General features: G+C 39.2%; 1 protein-coding gene across 1 annotated transcript in view; it reads left to right on the top strand.

Moving 5' to 3' along the window:
• Positions 1 to 18658, top strand: part of LOC124120231 (tubulin polyglutamylase TTLL11-like) — a 53842-nt gene that overhangs the window by 4401 nt on the left and 30783 nt on the right. Inside the window, exons 2-3 of the mRNA XM_046483003.2 lie at positions 5323 to 5422; positions 9128 to 9828. Of these exons, the coding sequence (XP_046338959.2) occupies positions 5323 to 5422; positions 9128 to 9828 (801 nt within the window). The remainder of the gene's footprint in view (positions 1 to 5322; positions 5423 to 9127; positions 9829 to 18658) is intronic.

The following is an 18658-nucleotide window of genomic DNA, read 5'->3' as shown; positions in this document are numbered from 1 at the left end:
AAAAATAAGTTTGTTATATCGGTCAGTTCGTTATAAGCGTGTTCGTTATAAACGTAGTTTACTATGCCTTGAACCTGTTACATTCTGTAGTTTTTTAGATATTAGGGTATTACAATTAAACTGCAAGTGGTTCAGTGGTATTTGATCAGCTAACCAAGCAGTATTTTTTGTTTATATATATTGTTTATAAAAAACAAAATTAGGCGATGCCCACGAACAGACTATTCTTTCCTGATGGGACTTCCCGTATTTAGGCCAACTCATAATTATGTTCATGAGCCTTCTTTAGGCCAATGGACTTAAATTCAGATATTTATTTTGAATTGATCCTCCTTAAGTTAATAACTTACTCCCTTCGAAAGTTAATACGTGGCAATGCACTAAACGAGGCAAATTCTAATGTGCATTCAACAGTCTGGTTCAAAGTTAAAATTCATGTTTTATATTTTCTCAGTTAAATCAACTTAACAGTTTCTGACGTATTTAGCAAAGGGTGTCCCCTATTTAGGTAAGAAAGTGTTAGCTTCCCAAATTGGTGGGCTTAATTTCGGATATATTTTAAATGAGAAAATTCTATTTAGTTTAATAAATAAATGCGAAAATTCTATTTTCCGTAATGAATCCTGGGGCTTAAATACAACACAAAATTTGGTGTTTTTGAGAAAACGACACCACTATCAGTATGAATTCCCAACATCCACAATGCACCCTCCCTTTCCAATCAGCTGTACCCCAACCTGAAACTTGTTCCCGATTAAAGTCACACAAAAGAATTGAGGAATATCTTAGACAAAAGAATTATTCATATATTTTTACCCATCAGCAACAGCCCTCGAAGTGAGTAAACCCACCTTTAACAATATCAACACATAATAAAATTGCTGTATTGATTTTGTATGCTACAAAGTAACCACGATTACTCATCCGTGGATAATCATACCTACCAATCCTAGTTTTATATCTCCCCCGAGATCAACGACGCTTGACTCTGAATGTTGTTTAATTCCACACTTGGGTACCTGTGACCGGTTACACATCAATAATGGAGGTCTACACACACGGCAGGAGGTAAACTGCGACAGCTGTACGTGAGATCGTGAGCAACGGACTTGAACTGTTGGACGGTCCATCAGGCAACACTATTTTATGTTTCCCATTTACAAATCGACTGACCGGAATGAATGGTTAGCAACAACAAAATAAATACAGAATTTTTATTATGTTTTTTCTGTTTTCTCAGTTTGTTACACCAGTGGATAATACAATGAAAACAATAGACTAGTTTGACGGTTTGTGAGGTTATGTATGTTTTTTATTGTTTACAGATCAACTGAACAGAATAAATCAGAATTTTAAGAAAAACAGTAATTAAAATTTATTTTCCTGTTTGTTTATCTGTTCTTTCATGGATTGGTAAAACAAAATGATGCAACTACAAGGGTGTGTTTGTTGTTTAACGCCGCCCTCAGCAATATTCCAGCTATATGATGGCAGTCTGTAAATAATCAAGTCTGGACCAGACAATCCAGTGATTGACATCATGAGCATCGATCCATGCAATTGGGATCGATGACATGGATCAACCAAGTCAGCGAGTCAGACCACCCGATCCCGTTAGTCGCCTTTTACGACAAGCATAGTCGCCTTTTATGGCAAGCATGGGTTGCTGAAGACCTATTCTACCCCGGATCTTCTCAGACTCCAACTACAAAAAGCAACAAATAGCAATAAAGAGCAACTTATTTTTTTAGAGTAATCACTGAGTCAGTGCATATTATTTATAATTATAAAACAACCAATAAAGAAAACAAGTCTGACAGAAGCAATTACTGTAAACACGATAAACATCCAAAGCTAAAGAGTTGTACTATGATAGCTTGTGTTTAAGTCGCGACTCACCACACCGACCATCAGGGCAGTGATTCCAGCCATGAACAATGCGTCCAGCCTATTCTTCATGTCTATCGAGTCTCCATTAATATTTCTTGTGCTGTGTCAATAGAACCATACAATAATAGAAGGTAGTCTTTTATTCAATATGGACTTGACTACAGATCCATATACTGTGATATGGCCCACTGCAGTGTATGTGGTACAATGTGTAATCAATGTGACAGTATTTTTCTCCTAACAAGCATTGCATTGTAAATATTTAAACTAATACTATGGGCAATATGTTCTTGCTTATTTGGCATTAATACAACTTATTTAATGATGGCATTGTTACATATTTCAAGGGCAAATATTTCTCTCTCAAATTAAACTATTCTGAACAGACAAGTATGAAAGGTATTCACATCTGGCAATGCTCTCATATCTACCAGTTTCAATTTGTAGATTACGACAACTTGAACAGAACCTTGTCAAAGCTGTCCTAAATTTATCAAGTGAGATAACATTAATAACATTTTCACAACCAAATACATATTTAATACAACTACCATATTCAGCGTAATAAGCGCCCAGGGAGCTGTCAAAATTAGAAACAGGGGGCGTTTATTAGAATATTATTTTGAGTTCGTGAAAAACTGTAAATTTCGTGGTTTATGCTAACAGCCTGAAATATTACATACGACAGATATATTTTTCAAGAATTTAATTGCCCATAATTAAGGGTGATATAACACACAAGTGCGTATTATACAAGAAAAAATAAGTCTTGTGTGCATTGATCAATCGGAAGGGGTGCTGATTGGGATTGTTCACTAGCCAATATATTAGCAAATATCGCCATGGGCGCTTATTAGAGCGGGGCGCTTATTACGTCGAATACGGTAAATGTGTATGTGTTAGAACCACTGGAAAATGCACAATGTCTTGTACATGATGCCTTAAAACATAACTTGATTTCAGAAAGAAATTGTTTGACATTACCTGCAGCTGGAGTGCTCCAAACATGACCAGATCCCAATTTACAAATCAGCGTCAGTAATTTAGTAACCCATCTTGAATAAATGACTATATAATAGAAACCAGAATTAAAGAATGTTCAGAAACTCAAATATATTTTATCTTTTATCTCAACCTACTGAGGCTTATGTGTCTGAAATAAAACACATGAGCCAAAAACAAGTGTGACCTTTAAAGCTCACAATGGTAACAACGAAAAATGAGCTGACATTTAGATCTGTACATGACTCTATAGATATGACTATACGGTTTGTGTGACATTGGACCTCGTTGTCCATAGCTTCCTTTCACAATTGCCATCTTTTTCAGTCTGTTTCCTTGTATGTTTTATTCGTAACTGGATAGTGCGTATGTCTTTGTAGAGGGGTTTTCTAACTTGTAAGAAATTGTCCACAATCTATTTCACTGATGTGAATAAAATATTCACAATACAATGAGGTGCAAGTCAGGCTTAGTATCTCCCTGTGGCTGTGAGTTTTGCGTTGAACCTCACAACTGATTAAATTTGACGAACAAATAACTTAACCTGAGCAGGTTTTTAAACAAAATATGTTTTCCTGAATCAAAATAGTTCAATCTCTTTACCACCTCTTCATCTTTCAAATTATGTAACCATGGTTACTGACACAGCAATATTTGACACATTAGAAGTACTCCTATGTCAAACTCCTGCTATCATGTAACATTTTTATCTTATTTTTTTGGGAAAATAACTTGAGATGCATCTTTCAAATAATATCTTGATTTTGTTACTATAAATCTAACATTACTGAGAATGTTTTTAATTGAATTTTAGTCAACATGTTTCAATTTTGAGTCCTGACTTCATTTTAAATTATACATATTTTTTTATATTTTTATTGATTTTTTTAAACACAACTTTCCTTGGCAATTCTTCTGTGTTGTTACCATGTATACTGCAGGCAACATACATGTAAATACAATCACTGCTTTAACAAGCCATTAATTGAATTACTAGACTGCATTAAGTCTCCATTTTAACTATATTAACATATAAAAAATACCATTCTCATAATTTAATCTAAAACTATTGAAAAAATTAATATGATTTAGTTTTCAAAATAATTCTGAAAAACTAGAATGGAATATTGAGGTTTAATAATTTGTGGTTAGTGGCGCCTGAGCGAGGCTATCAAGTCTTGGCTATGCTATTGATTTATGTTATATAAAGACAGGATTAAGTGAGACCACACGAACAACATGTGATTGTCGTCAGCACGCCCGGTATGATGGCGGCTGTGGATGAGTGTAACAAACAATGTTGTACATGCAAATCAAATCGAAACTCAAGCGTTGGATAATGCTTTATTTGAATCTACTGGAGGCGTTTTAAGCCATTTTGAGTGGTTTGTCTTTTGTTAGAGAAAGGACTGATTGATCATGGGAAGTCAATGGCAATAGACTTGCTGCAAGTCACTGCAGTGGAAGAATTAGACAAGTGCTAGGAGATTAGACCAAACCAGACTTACCATTATCTCGTTCTTTATGGATGCTGCAAACTTATGTATACTACTCAAAAGAAGTTAAGAACACTCTTTTTTTTTCAAAAGACTTCTGCAGATTAAAAATTGATGTCACAATGCCTGAGGAAAAAATAGGATATGTGTGAAGGAAGGAAATATAAATATTAAATTAATAAAAAAGAATTTATTTTTTAAAGATTGGACTACTTCTATGTTCCCCCAAACAGTCTTGATCTTAGAAATGAAAAAAAAGCTGTAACCAAGCAGGCATAAATGTCAGTTTATTTTCAGTTTACACAAAATTTTGTCTTATTGTAAATTAGAAATGAAAAAAAAGCTGTAACCAAGCAGGCATAAATGTCAGCTTATTTTCGGTTTACACAAAATTTTGTCTTATTGTAAATTGAGTGTATGTTTACCTCTAAAACAAGGCCACAATTGATGGGTTCAGTTATTTCAAAATGCTACTTTGATTTGACCTTGTGTTTGGAACATGTTCTTAAATTTATATATGTTGGTAGTGTTTGACACTGATTGATACTTATTGGACATGCAGATGCTTTTTTCTATGTACTAAAGTAAGTATTACTCAGAATGGTCAGTTGTCGCCATTTTTTTGCCATGGATACAGGGGAGATAACAATGTGAGAGAAAAATCACTTCCACTTTTCCGCTGTTTTGTCAATCGTTTTCAAAGGGAAACATCATTTGTGAATGAATTTCTGTGTAGATTTTAGTTCAAACAATACAAATGATAACGAAACTTGATATATTTGTGTTACCCAATATACCACAAAACAGAAACAATATGGCTGGCATACTGATAATACCATTGGCCGAGACTCGAGTGTTGCCATGATATTGAAGCGATGTTGCTGACTGTAGAGTAGATGAGCATTCCCTCACTCACTCTACTCCTATGTTCCAGGTCATCATGCCCCGGAGAGAACCATGTGACTTCTACTGGCACGCGATTGGCTTCCAGGACCACAGCGACCTCACATCGGGGAGAGTCAACAAATTTCCAGGTCTGTTGTCCTCCTGGGAATAAATCTTTCCCATTTGTTCTTACATCGGAATTCTGTTAGAAACAGGGAAAATATAAAAAATAGCTTTTAAGATCCCTGTGCTAAAATATATGCATAAATTAATGTGAAATCCAAACATGGTTATCGGCTAAAAATAGAAATAGAAATATCATAGACAATGCCAACAGAGCATTATTACTGTCATTTCTTCACACTTTAGACCCAGGTTTGATTCCCTATGTGGGTGCCATGTGTGAAGCCAATTGCTAATAGTGGTATAAAAACCTAGTTCCCTGATGTTTTCGTTGTACATTTCCCAATATCACTAAGTTTGTGATATGCAGAGTTGCTTCTCTTTGGTGTGTCAGGATCCTCTGAACATTAGTTCGAATTGTGGGTTCATCCCGCTTTTGTTCCTTGGTTTTTCAGACAATGTTCAATGGTTTTTATTAAAGTGGTAAATGTTTGGGATCTGCACCACTCCAGGTGAGAGATCCCACATTAAGCGGACATGCTATGACATAACTGATATATTGTATTAACACAGACGGTCTGGGATTTGAGAAAAGGGGGACAATATGGCAACTTAATAAATTGAACCCAAAGAGACATCCCCCCACTACATCCACACCCACACACCTACACACCACTCATCCACCCTTCACCACACCCTCATACTCACCCACCCCCACCTCATCCACCCTACACCCACACCACCACCCCACCACCCTACCAACCCACACCACCAGCACCCAGCCCACACACCTACACACCACTCATCCACCCTCCACCAACACCCTCATACTCACCCACCCCCACCTCATCCACCCTACACCCACACCACCACCCCACCACCCTACCAACCCACACCACCAGCACCCAGCCCACACACCTACACACCACTCATCCACCCTTCACCACACCCTCATACTCACCCACCCCCACCTCATCCACCCTACACCCACACCACCACCCCACCACCCTACCAACCCACACCACCAGCACCCAGCCCACACACCTACACACCACTCATCCACCCTCCACCAACACCCTCATACTCACCCACCCCCACCTCATCCACCCTACACCCACACCACCACCCCACCACCCTACCAACCCACACCACCAGCACCCAGCCCCCACACCTACACATCACTCATCCACCCTCCACCAACACCCTCATACTCACCCACCCCAACTTCATCCACCCTACACCCACCCCACCAGCACCCAGCCCCCACACCTACACATCACTCATCTACCCTCCACCAGCACCCTCATACTCACCCACCCCCACCTCACCCACCCCACCCCCACCCCACCTCACCCCCTACACCCCCAGCACCCACACCCTACACCCATTACCCCAACCACGATCCGCCAGTGATGATTAATCCCAACTCATTGACTGTGAAAGAGCCAATACCTGAGACAGCCTGGCAACGGAAGTAGTTCGAGTGTGGGTGTGACATGTCACATATTGGTTAACTAAGTTTCCTTCTGTAGCCTAAAGAAACTGCTGCAAATTCCTTCAAATGTATTGATTCATATGCACATCATACGATGTCTATTACCATGGGTAATACAAATATTTAACGTCACGGGCATTGCAGTATCATTGAAGCAGGCCGTTTCGAACATTCATTTGTGATTTGGCTAATATCAGTTCTTGCATAATGTGTACCAAAGTTCTCATGCCCCTCGTAAAGACACTCACAGATGCCCTATTAATTTCAGGGTATGTTTTTTAACTGCTTTTAACACTTGACTTTAGTCAATGAATGAGTAGGTGTTGGTATGTCTGACGAGGTCAGTGCTGCTGTGGTAAATCACCTTGTCAGGTCTGATAAGGGTGTGTTTACAAGGGCTGAAACAACGGGGTGCAAAGAATGATTGATTCAGGCGATTGTCCATGGGACATTGATAAGTACTTTAAATATTTATAGTCAACATTGGTGCCATGCTCTGCTGTGAAGGTGTTGATAAAATGAAATATTTGTGTTGGTAGCGTTTCCATTATTTGTATAGTGAGTGAGTGAGTATGGTTTTACGCCGCTTTTAGCAATATTCCAGCAATATCACGGCGGTATTTGTATAGACATATCAATATTCATTCACAGCTATTGGTGAAAATATTCTAATGAAGACTGTATTCATAGTCACACCACTAGGGTTGCTGTATCCATTTTTCCACAGGTTGTCCTTTTGTAACTACCCTGTATGTGCCATGCCGAGGGTGGATGATTTGATTTTGATGAGAGGGGAGTGAGCTTTGACTCAGGTTTTGCATTACTGTGTAAAGGGCTTCATGGTTGTAGCCCAGGTGGTGTAAGCAGGTTAGCATCTCCCCCTACAGGTGATTTGAACTCTCCCATTAGAAGTGAGTGAGTGAGTTGGGTTTAACGCCGCTTTTAACAGTATTCCAGTTATATCGCTGCGTGTCAGCTTAATGTGGGAGGAAAGCCCGAAGTGAAGCAGGTCTTAGACGTTTACCACTTTGGTGAAACCCACGAGCACGGGTATGGTGCTGACAAACCTAGAAACATAATTGGGTCGAACCGGGATTCAAACCCACAATCATAGGTTTCTGGCGTGCCCAAGGGATGCAACTCTGCACAGCGAATCGCGGCGCCTTAGACGACTGGGCCACCCGTGCCCCCTCTCCCATTAGCACGGCATGTCACCTTAATGTGGGAGGAAAGCCCGAAGTGAGGCAGGTCTTAGATGTTAACCACTAAGTGAAGCTGGCGAGCATGGGGTGCAAACAAACCTAAAACAATAATCGAGGCAAATGGGGATTTGAACCCACAATCGTAGGTTTCGGGCATGCCCAAGTGAGGCAACACTGCACAGCGAATTGAGGCGTTTTAGACGACCTGTGCCCCCGAAAACATCATAGGAGAGAACGTGATATTTGGTATAGAAAATAATATTGGTTGCATGTTTGTATAGATCTGTATCTGATTCACATGATACCTCAAACTTGAGGGTTTGTTCTCAGCTCGAGTAATCTACAGTAAACAACATTTATAACCAACATGCTCATAACGAACTGACGGATATAACACACTATTTCTTCAGTCTCGGCCATTGGCTGTATATTTTATAAAAAAAAATAATGGATATAATGAACATGCTTATAACGAAATAACGGATATAGCGAACTCAATTTGTGGTCCCACGTGTACTCTGTCAGTGACAATGCTTTTCCTTATAATGAACTGGGGTAGTCGGGTAGCCCAGTGGTTAGAGCATTCGCTTGTCACGCCGAAGACCCAGGTTCGATTCCTGACATGGGTTCAATGTGTGAAGCCCATTTCTGGTGTCCCCCCGTGATATTGTTGGAATATTGCAAAAAGCAGCGTAAAACCATACTCACTCACTCACTCACTTATAATGAACTGTTAATCTCTGAGCTGCTCACGTGACACCGATCAGCCAATCAAAACATTTGCGGCCACGTGATTAACTGGATTAGTACTGAGACCTTGACCCCAATTAACACTCACAGTTAACGATAGTAAAACAGTGATTGGGCTATAGTCTTTGAAAGTCTTTAAATGCAACGACTACAGAGGAAATTCAGTCGAAATGCTTATAACGAATACGGTTATAACGAACTAACATTAGTGGTCCCTTTGAGTTTGTTATAACCGTAGTTTATTGTATATGTATTTTAGAAAAAATATTGCATTTTCATTGCAGGGATACAAGAAATGTTAAGTAAAATCAATCTGTGTCGAACACTGGACTTCATGAGGAATCTGTTCCCAAGTGATTATGACTTCTATCCCCGCTCATGGTTTTTACCCTACCAGTTTCACGAGTTCAGCAACGAGGTCCGACAGCTGACCGAGAAAAAGGTGAAACCGAAACCCACGTATATTGTCAAACCGAGCGAGGGCTCGCAGGGCGAGGGTATCTACCTTCTCCGGGAACCCACGCAGTACAACAGCCATAATGGCCGCTGCCATATAGTCCAGGAATATTTGTCCAATGTGTTTTTGTTGGAGAAATTCAAATTTGATCTCCGAGTGTATGTGACAGTGACGAGCGTGGAACCGCTGGAGTTTTATATATGTAAAGAGGGCCTTGCCCGATTTTCTACCATTCCATACGAAAATCCGACCAATAAAAACTTGCAAGAAGTGTTCATGCATTTGACGAATTATTCATTGAATAAGCGAAGTAGTACTTTCAACCAATCGGAGAAGGACGAGGAAGGGAGTAAGCGTAAGCTGACATCAGTATTCCAGCAGATGAACGCGATGGGTCACGATACAGAGTGGATCTGGGAAGAGATTGAACGAATTGTGTGCAAGACGATGATCGCAGTTGTTGGCGATCTGAAGATTCATGCTCAGACCTCCATGCCGACCGGAAAACCAGGCCCCAGGTGCTTCCAGGTGAGATATAATGCTGTGTGTTGGGGTGAAACGATACAAGATGGTCACGATACAATATGTATCATCATACAAGCTGGTCACAATACAATACGTATGACAATACAAGCTGGTCATGATACAAAAGGTATCACAATACAAGCTGGTCACGATACAATACGTATGACGATACAAGCTGTTCATGATACAAAATGTATCACGATACAAGCTGGTCACGATACAATACGTATGACGATACAAGCTGGTCACGATACAATACGTATGACAATATAAGCTGTTCACGGTTCAATACGTATCACGATACAAGCTGGTCATGTTACAGTACATATGATGATTCATAGATTGCGATATGTAGCGTTATGCAGTATGCATATTTTCGTCAAATTTCATAGAAACTTCTTAACTATAAATGGTTCAAAGGGAAAGGCTAGCTGTAGACACATTTTCGTAGTGGCTGTTTTTAATAACTGGAAATGCTAATTACATTTTGCAGTACTGACTGACCAAAAACGCTTGGGGGTCATTAAATGAGTTAGAAATATTTTATTTTAGCGAGTGTATCATCTTGTATCGATACAGTAAAAAATGTATCGTGTATCGTATTGTTGTAATAAGACTCAAGATGCATCAGCAACATCTTAGACCTGTGGACTTTTCAGGTATTGTTTTATGAATTAGTGGTGTAATATCTGTGAAAAGCCATATGTGAGGTCACAACAGATCTGTGACCAACGTAAGGTCACCACAGAGCTGTGACCAACGTAAAGTCACCACAGATCTGTGACAAACGTAAGGTCACCACAGATCTGTGACCAATATACATGACCTTGTATTTTCTAAAAAGAAGGTATTTAAAATTTACACTCAAAGCAAAGCATGTTCTAACATATACTTATACCGAACTCCTCATGCATGTGTACTGCGCTACTTGCCTAATTATTACCTATGATCTGATTACAGATCAATCGCAAAGTAGCCTCTGACTGTGTCTCATGTTCTGATGTTGTAACTCGTGCAATCAGTCATGTGATATGTGTCAATATGGTAATTCCGTTTAGGAATGTAAAGTGCCCACTTATAAGGCCAGGTTGATCAATACCTGCAGTGGGGCGAGCAGGACAAGTCATGCCTGGCCTTTGTATACTGTATTCCAACTAAAAAATGTCTACCACACACAACCATTAGACTTGAACATGCCCTTGAACCCCATGCTTGGTGTAGTGGATAGAGCATGGTTTGGAGACTGGGACTTGCATGTTTGATCCCCCGGCCGCGTCATAGCAAAAGATGTTATAAGATGGTACTTGTTGTTACCCTGGATGGCGCTCAGAATTAAGGGGCTAAAACAAGGACTGGTCGGCTCAAAGTCAGTGTCATGTGCCTGAGTGGGGTATCTGTGTTCAATTGCATCATGGTATCGAAGTGTGCTAGTACTATTAAACTGGCATATGTCCTGACTAGTACAAGCAGACACACACACATGCATGTCGCTATATAAGTGATATTAACCCTATTTTACCTAACTTCACCTCACATCGCCTTGAACACACCAGTCACGTTCCAGAAGGGAATCTCAGTTGTGTCAGTGTTAAAGTATGGCAGTTACAATAATCTTAGTATACGATCGCTTTATGGAATAGTTTCAATACCAGTGAATATCTACATTCCGGTATTTGTTTTCTTACGAATCTAGTTGCTACATAGACCACAAGTCTGAAAAGAGCTGTGGATTATTATTTATATTCTCTATAAAAGTAAGTATTTTTGTACGCAATGACTGCACATATTATGTTACCTGTACATTGTTCATAGAAAGGTAGAACGATGGTACTCTATTTTATTACCTACAAGGGCAAACATATCGGGCTTCATAATAATCATATGTACCCTCGGGTCATATCACGTCACGAGACAACAGTGTATTGTTTCCATCATCCAGATGTCATTGTTGACGTCATTCGAATCTTATTGTGATGTGAGGTCTGAATGACGTCACATTGAAAATGATGCCATTGCTGAAGATTGTTGATGTCATTCAAATCTTATTGTGATGCGAGGTCGGAATGACGTCACACTGAAAACGATGCCATAGCTGAAGATTGTTGAACATTCAACAACTTGCTGTCTTTATAGCTAAACACTCAAATTCGTCTCTGTATGTAGACATCTTCTTCTGTAATAAATAGAACATTATATTCGTGTTCATGTCATAGTATGACATAAAACACTCACATAATATCCTCTATATAATGGCTTTTATCATGTCGCAATACACAGGTTAAACTCTCTGGTCATCTTTGTGTCCTAACAAGCACAATGTTGCTTACACCTACCAACAAGGAGCATGTGGGTTAAATACGGTAATAATGTTCACAATCTGCTTGATCTCTTACTTGCATAGGTGATTATCTCAAATACCTCATAAATCTCTTAAGCCTAATTCCATTACTCCACTCCAGGAGTTGCAAGGCTCTGTCTCAGAGCTTAGGGCACAGCAAGCCAACATTTGCCCTTACTTGATCTAACATTAATCTTCTTAACACGCCCTAGCTAGAATACTCAGCAGTCGCCCTTCACAAGTTTCTACTTCTGGTGGCTTTGTTCACAGACCTGCAGCAAAATTTATTATGGCCTCAGAAAGTTTTGCATGTCCTGGGCGATTGTAGCACCAAGCTGATCGTAACTCTCATACTTTAACATAGACTTACGATAGTCGTAACACTACGATCACTTTGTGGAGCAGGGCCCGGAGTGCTGAGCTGATCATAAGTCTCATACATTAACATAGACTTACAACAAACGTAGCACTGTGATCGACATACGACAGTCGTAACACTACGATCACTTTGGGGAGCAGGGCCCGGAGTGCTGAGCTGATCGTAACTCTCATACATTAACATAGACTTACGACAGTCGTAACACTACGATCACTTTGGGGAGCAGGGCCCTGAGTGCTGAGCTGATCGTAAGTCTCATACATTAACATAGACTTACGACAGTCGTAACACTACGATCACTTTGGGGAGCAGGGCCCTGAGTGCTGAGCTGATCGTAAGTCTCATACATTAACATAGACTTACAACAAACGTAGCACTGTGATCGACATACGACAGTCGTAACACTACGATCACTTTGGGGAGCAGGGCCCGGAGTGCTGAGCTGATCGTAACTCTCATACATTAACATAGACTTATGACAGTCGTAACACTACGATCACTTTGGGGAGCAGGGCCCTGAGAGCTGAGCTGATCGTAAGTCTCATACATTAACATAGACTTACAACAAACGTAGCACTGTGATCGACATACGACAGTCGTAACACTAGGATCACTTTGGGGAGCAGGGCCCGGAGTGCTGAGCTGATCGTAACTCTCATACATTAACATAGACTTACAACAAACGTAGCACTGTGATCGACATACGACAGTCGTAACACTATGATTGCTTTGTGGAGCAGGGCTCGGAGTGCTGAGCTGATCGTAACTCTCATACATTAACATAGACTTACAACAAACGTAGCACTGTGATCAACATACGACAGTCGTAACACTATGATTGCTTTGTGGAGCAGGGCCCTGAGCCCTAAGACCATAGTAAATCCCACACTTTAATATAGACTTACAACAAACAAAGTGCTGTGATCGATTTGTGGAACAGGGCCCGGAGTGCCTAGATGATCGTAAGTCTCATAATTTAAGCTAGACTTACGACAGTCGTAGCTCTGCGATCAATTTGTGGAACAGGGCCCGGAGTGCTAAGATGATCCTAAATCTCATAATTTAACATAGACATATGACAGTCGTAGCTCTGCGATCAATCAATTTTGTGGAACAGGGCCCGGAGTGCTAAGATGATCGTAAGTCTCATAATTTATCATAGACTTACGACAGTCGTAGCTCTGCGATCGATTTATGGAACAGGGCCCGGAGTGCTAAGATGATCATAAGTCCCATACTTTAACATAGATTTACGACTGTCATAGTGCTAAGATTACTTTGTGGAGCAGGACCCAGAGTGCTTAGCAGATCGTAAGTCCCATAGTATAACATAGACTTACGACAGTCGTAGAGCTACGATCACTTTGGGGAAAGATTATGTGTTGTAATGGTGAAAGTGACATGGTGGCAGCTGTTTCAGGGTGGCAGCTGACTGTGGAATTTGTTAAATCTTTTAAAACCAGTCAGGGCATTAGTAACAAGGATTTATGAATATAGTGTCGTATCACTCATGGATTTATGCAGTGTAAACACCTCCCTAAATGAAAATATTTAAGTCCATCCTTAAATATCAGGTTTTTTTGTAGCCTTATTCAGAATTCACTGTTGACAAATAAACATATACATATTTGAAACAAGGGATTAAGAAAAAACTGGTATGTAGACTGGAACTAGTTTATGATTTGCAGCCAATCAGAGATGTGCGTGCTGCACATGGGCAGACAACCCATAGTCCCAGTACAGATTTTATAAAGTTGATTTTAAAGGGGCACTGATCTAACGCAATTCCCCGGGACTGGTTGTTGCCTTTGTTATTGTTTTTTCCCAGTGAGTACCCGGATGTATAGCAGAAATCTAGACTAGTTCGCGACCTCTGCTGCGCCATTCGTAAGCGCGTTAGTCACTTGTATGGGTAGTTATAAGGGCGTATTGTCACATTGATCAACAAAATGAAATACAGTTTTCGAGATAATAAGGAAATGTAGGTATCTTTGTGGGTAGCATCGGTAATGGTGACGAAGTTTTGATAAAACACTTGCTTAGTAATTTTGCGATTTTCGTTTACACTATTTTGACTTGCAATACAAAGTAAATATTTCACCTGAGCATTGCTTTTATATAGTGTGTATATTTTTTTACTGTCAAAATGTGTAACATTTTCAAATTTATTAAACGCCTAAATATTCAGTTATTTTACAAAGTGACTGAAAAACATTTTCATCTGTATTATTATGATAACGAATTCCAAACATTTTGATGTTTAATGTCATCACCAAGAGACTGAAAATGTTACGTTGAAAAGTACATTTCTATGTTGTTTGGCTTCTAATCCTACAGAATAATCAGTTGTGATGTTTGTAGGCCCTTTTGATCGTCTTAATCAATCTGGACAGATTTTTTAGTCAAAATGACTGAAATATTTACACATTTTATAAATTGCCTGAGAGAATCACATTTTACAAATTGAAGGTAATATATACACGCTTACAAAGGAAAAGGCCTGTGAAAACAACGTCTATCGCGCAGTGAAGAATTTCCCAACCAAGACGTAGAGGAACAAGGACGAATCGGTTCAATGCTACAGCAAATGAAGGAAAACAAAATGCAAATACCATAATTACAACCTACCAAATTTATGTGTATAAATTTTAGGCAGCTTCCTTGTTCGAGGAATGTATCCATGAATATCCACACAAAGGAACAATATCCCACTCGTCTGCAGCTGTACAAAGAAACTTATTCGTTGTCACGTGTCTCTGTAACAATCACATATTTTAAAAGCTATATATCGTTTTGGGATATTTTAACCCGTGTTCGTTTCTCAACTGATCACTTGGATTGTTTCAGGTGTTTCACATAGGTGTCAAGTCTCAAGGGTCAGCTGAGAAAGCCCACGTGACAACTATTTTCATAACGTCCACAGTTCCTAAAAAATCCATTGAGTGATAGATAACAATGATCAATCAATCAACGTATAATCAGTTAACCCTTTGAACAAAGTATGTTGTTTTTACATCGGCACTTCACGCCATGATATGAGTGTATTCCCTTTGTTTTAGTAAACCTAGACATGTAAACACTCACTTTTGACATATCCACTGTGCAAGATATTAACAGTGATTAATCAATCAACATATTTTCTGTTAATCCTTTGATGACTAGGAACGATCCGTTGATTTACACAAAAAAAGGAAATCAACTGATCATTCACCTCTTGCTGGTCTGCCACGTGCATATTACATAACACACATTTCACCTCACTTCAAACCTGGATTTAGATTGAATAATTACCCCAGACACAATAAATGCCAAATGGGAACCTTTGTCAGGTAATCTAAGTGGTTCTACCACTAATTGTACCTGTAATAAATTCATTAACTCAGCTTGAAGTGAATGACGACAAATACACAAGTGTAGGGTTATACGAGAAAACGTGGATGACAACAAGGGAGTAGATATCGTATTATCGACGCAATCCGAAATCCGAAAATGCTTTCACTGCATGGATACTTTTTTTAGTATTAAACTATGACCATCTGGGGTATTTCCAAATGACGACATCCGATGGGCTCCGCCGTTCTTTTTGTCTGTTTGTTTAGGTTGAAGAAATTAATTAACATGCGCCCTTTGTCGAAATTTTTATAGATCACGGTTAACCAATCAGTGTTTATGCAAAAATGCGTAAAACAAATATTGCCTCCAGCCTCCAAGTTTATTTAGCTGTCCTTGCAGACGGTAGCCCAGTCTCTGGTCACGCTCAGTTGCGTTGCGTATCATCCGGGTACTCACGGGGAAAAAACAATAACAAAGGCAACAACCAGTCCAGGGAATTCCATTAGATCAGTGCCCCTTTAAATGATGAAAGGACGAGTGGACACAATAGCGGCAGGCAGGAGATAGTTATATGTGCAGTGAAGTGATCATCAAATTTGAGATATATTAAGATTTAAAACTTCTGATCGACCAATCAGAATACAAAAGTTCTTGTAGAAAGAGCGACTGATTTATAAATAAGTGTGCTGTAGAAAGAATGAGTGATTGAGTGCTCAACTGTTGAAATATTCACATCTTGCAATTCTATTATATCGTGAAGTTTATTAATGTTAATCACCATTCTGTTTGATTAGCAAGCAAACGTTTATTGATTATTGATTATTGATCTGTATACTGTTATAATGATTGTTGATACTTGCTTTTTCCTAAGGCAGTAATATGATCCAGGTGCCAACGCTTGTCCTTGGAACAATTGGAAGCCAGATTGTGTTTGTGTGACGAGTGATGTATTCTTATTGATTACTGACGCAGTTCTTGTAATGCATGACGAGAATACTGAAATCTAATTTCCTCTGTACTCAAGCTTTGATTGTGTACCGAGGCATCTGTCTGGTGTGTGATGAAGAAACACGACTACAATGACTGAAAATTTGGAAGTTAACGATGTAGCTCTTATTACATTTGCTATTTAATCTAAATCTGCTTTTTAAATCACAGGGTTCAGTGTCAAAAGACATACATACATACATACATACATACATACATACATACATACATACATACATACATATACACACGCACGCACGCGCACACATGCACGCGCACATACACGAACACACACACACAGAACACACACACACACAGAGAACACACACACACACACACACACACACACACACACACACACACACACACACACACACACACACACACACACACACACACACACACAGAACATACATACATACATACATTTTTTGTAGACTTTTTGTGACAAAAATAGAATACATCAATGTTTATTAATACATGTTTGTTTTTTAAATATTTAGAAAATCAAGATGTTTTAGTAGTAATGACCTCCTACATGGTCTAGTGGATGGAGTGTCTGCCTGGTGAGAGGTCTGGTGTTCGATCCCTGGATGCGTCATACCAAAGATGTTAAAAGATGGTACTTCTTGTTACCCTGCCTGGTGCTTCGCATTAAGAGTATAAAACAAGTACTGGTTGTCAGTTTTCTGTGTCTGAGTGGGGTATCTATGTTAAACTGCAGCATGGTATCTCAGTGGGTTAGCACTATAAATTCGGCATCAGTCCAGACTAGTACAATCATCCACAAACACAGAAACACACACACACACACAGTCCTGCATGTCCTGCAGCCCTGATTGTGTTTCTAAATGGTCGACCTCATAGGTCAGGTGATACTTTAGGTCTTCCAGCCTTTACTTCCAGTATGGCTTGATGACTACCTCTAAGACAAGGGTCATCCAAAAAACATGGAAATTAATTGGTCTGGTGTTAGCCTGCAGGCACTGTCAAACATTTAATTACAAACATGTTTCACTTTGAGTACAGTTTAATTCTCATAAGTCAAACTACACAATCAATATTTTGGTTGTCACTATAAAAGACGCCATATTTTACACATCATGGTATCTGCATTGATAACATGGATTTGTGTTGTAGTGTTATACACCTTGGCTTTGTGAAAATGTGAAGAAGTCACAGCACATGTTTTACTTCAGTAACTAGTTTTCAATGACTACCCGGTAGACATTTCTTAAATAATACTGAAAACAAATAATTCTTTGGTTGCTAGGAAACTCTGAAATATTCAAAACATTAGAATTTGTTAACATGACACGGAAGGTATAAATATAATGCTAGATTTTGGGGAGGGGCACTGACAAAATGGATGGCTATTTGCCTGTTACAATATTCTACATTTATATTTTATTTTTGTAAAAAGTCATGAAAGGAAATCAGACCCAACAAAATATGAGGTGAAAATAGATTTTAGATATATATTTGCCATTCTTTTGCCAAATGTTTAGATACATGGCACTTTCATATATATACCAGACAAAAGAAGTTAAAGAAAACCCAATTTTTTCATATGACTATAGTTAATCTGTCATGGCTTGGGGGTATTGCAACACACAGCCTTCCTCCAATTGTGGGTGTTCTTTAACTTGTTTTAAACGAGTAGTATATATATTCTTCACCTGACATGAATGCTTCAATGGAGACAGCTTAAGCTACAACTATAGGAGTCTAAAGGCTTTAGTCTATGTGTTGAGTGAGCACCTTGTGTAGAATGGGGGTAATCTGTTGCTGATGGC

This window comes from Haliotis rufescens, unplaced genomic scaffold, assembly GCF_023055435.1.
Source record: "Haliotis rufescens isolate VD_foot unplaced genomic scaffold, xgHalRufe1.0.p SCAF_8, whole genome shotgun sequence".
Lineage (NCBI taxonomy): Eukaryota > Metazoa > Mollusca > Gastropoda > Lepetellida > Haliotidae > Haliotis > Haliotis rufescens.
Note: the sequence above shows the minus strand (reverse complement) of the source record. Positions and strands in the feature narration are given on the sequence as shown.